This window comes from Lactuca virosa, chromosome 5 (genome assembly GCF_052849685.1).
Source record: "Lactuca virosa cultivar CGN04683 chromosome 5, Lactuca_virosa_CGN04683_v6, whole genome shotgun sequence".
Classification (NCBI taxonomy): domain Eukaryota; kingdom Viridiplantae; phylum Streptophyta; class Magnoliopsida; order Asterales; family Asteraceae; genus Lactuca; species Lactuca virosa.
The window spans coordinates 422,038,215-422,040,518 of record NC_136430.1 but is presented as its reverse complement, the minus strand read 5'-3'; the positions used below and the strand labels follow the sequence as shown (position 1 = coordinate 422,040,518).

Sequence of the window (2,304 nt, the reverse complement as noted above, 5' to 3'; positions counted from 1 at the left end):
GAGAAATTTAGACCATAGTCTAATAACTAATTCTGAATCCATAGAATTTGAGCACAACACCTTCCATCGGCAATATATTCAGCTTCAGCAGTAGAACAAGCCACTGATGTCTACTTTTTGTTTGACCAGCTTACCAACCTATTTCCAAGCACTTGAGCTCCTCCTGAAGTGATTTTGCGATCGATGCCATATCCACCATGATCGGAGTCAGTGTATCCCAACCGCTTGAACTTAAAATCACGAGGATACCATAATCCAATATTGGGTGTATGCTTTATCTACGAAAAGATTCTTTTCACAACGAGTATGCTTGATAACGAGCACACAATATAATAGCAAACATAATGGCAGGACGACTGGCAGTAAGATAGAGCAGCGATCCTATCATTCCTCAAAAAAGAGTTGCATTCACATTAGCTCCATTTGGATCAACACTAATAGACGTTGATGAGGACATTGGAGTCTTTGCCGGTTTGCAATCAGAGAATCCATACTTCTTCAGCATATCTGCAATATATTTATCTTGGAAAACAAAAATACCATCATTTAGTTGTTTGACCTTCAAACCCAAAAAGAAGGTTCGTTCACCCATCATGCTCATCTCGAACTTTTTAGCCATGATCTCCGCGAATTCTAAACTTATCTTTTCATCAGTGGATCCAAAAATGATATCATCAACATACACTTGGGCAAGAATGATATGAGATCATGAATGCTTGATGAACAAAGTTTTGTCAATATTTCAACATTTGTATCCAATTAAAAGAAGGTAGTTTGCCAAAGTGTCATACCATCCTCTAGGTTCCTGCTTTAAACCATATACAACTTTATCAAGATGATACACATGATTTGGAAACTCTTCACTTTTAAACCCTGGAGGTTGCTCTAGAAAAACTTATTCTTGAAGATCTCCATTCAAGAAGGCAGTCTTGACATCCATCTGATAGAATTTGAAGTTCTTGAAAGAAGCAAAGGCAAGAAACAAGTGAATTGCTTCAAGTCTAGCAACAAGAGAAAATGTTTCATCATAGTCTAACCCTTCAAGCTGACAAAAACCTTGAGCCACAAGTCTACCTTTGTTTCTTATCACAATCCCATCCTCATTTATTTTGTTCCTAAAAACCCAGTGAGTGTCAATGATAGTCTTCCCTTGAGGCTTTGGAAAAAGAGTCCACACATGATGACGTTCAAAATCATTTAGCTCATCATGCATAGCCTTGACCCAGTCAGCTTCTTTCAATGCATCAGTGACATTCTTTGGTTCAATCATTAAGACGAAGTTAACAAACATGTAAAAGTTGTTGCTTAATCTGCTACGGGTGAGATCCCCATAATTTACATCTCCAATTATTTGAGATTCAGGATGATCTCGAAGAATTCTTGGATTAGAACTTTCATTTGTATTGCTTTAAGAAAAGCCTTCCTGATTTGATGGTTCAGCTTCTTTAGGGATGGCGTCCTGATCTTCAGATATAGGTTGTGAACTGATTAATTGATCAACATTTGGTACAACAGGCTCAGTGTCACTTGGCAAGAACTCAAGAACAGAGTCTGAAGGACTATAATTAAGTGCATTCAGAATTGATGAGGGGTGATCAACTCGATCATAACTAAACGAGTCTTCATCAAAGGTGACATGAGTTGTTTCCTCAAGAGTTTTCCTTGAAAGATTCAATACCCTGAAGGTCTTGGATATGTTGGAGTAACCTAGAAATACTCATTCATCAGATTTAGCTTCAAACTTTGAACGTTGATCTATTTTATTCAAGATGTAACAAACATATCCAAAACACATTAAAATAAGATATGTCCATTTTCTTCCTTTCAGTAGCTCATAAGCAGTTTTTCCATGGCGCTTAACAATGATGGATCAGTTTTGGGTATAACATGCTGTATTGGCAGCTTCAGCCCAAAAAGACAAAGGAAGACCAGATTCAACGACCATAGTTCTTCCAGCTTCAATGAGAGTTTTGTTTCTTCTCTCTGTAATACAATTTTGTTGGGGGTTCTAAGAGTAGAGAAGTTCTAAAAAATCCCTGAGTTTTATCAAAAATCTTTCGGAGAGGAGTTTCTGAATTCAGTCCCATGATCACTACGTAATTGCCTTACTTTGTGATCATAGAGAACTTCCCACTGCTTGATGAGAGAAATGATTTCATCAGCGGCATGTCTCTTCTTTCTTAAAAAGACTACCCACATAAACCTTGAAAATTCATCCACAATGACGAGGGTGTATTTCTTCCCAGCTCTTGACTTAACCAGAACTGGTCCAAAAAGATCCATGTGAAGAAGATGAAAAGGTTG

At 37.5% G+C, this 2,304-nt stretch overlaps 1 protein-coding gene across 1 annotated transcript; it reads right to left on the bottom strand.

Annotated features, from left to right (window-relative positions):
* Nucleotides 1-895: 895 nt before the first annotated feature.
* Nucleotides 896-1,270, bottom strand: LOC145114083 (putative mitochondrial protein AtMg00820). Its single transcript, XM_079050092.1, has one exon. It carries the CDS (start codon nt 1,268-1,270, stop codon nt 896-898), a length of 375 nt encoding a protein of 124 aa, XP_078906218.1.
* Between the last annotated feature and the right edge of the window lie 1,034 nt (nt 1,271-2,304).

Bases quoted from the DNA above. Each gene is read 5' to 3' on its own strand.
- LOC145114083 (XM_079050092.1), bottom strand. From the start codon at position 1,270: ATGATTGAACCAAAGAATGTCACTGATGCATTGAAAGAAGCTGACTGG.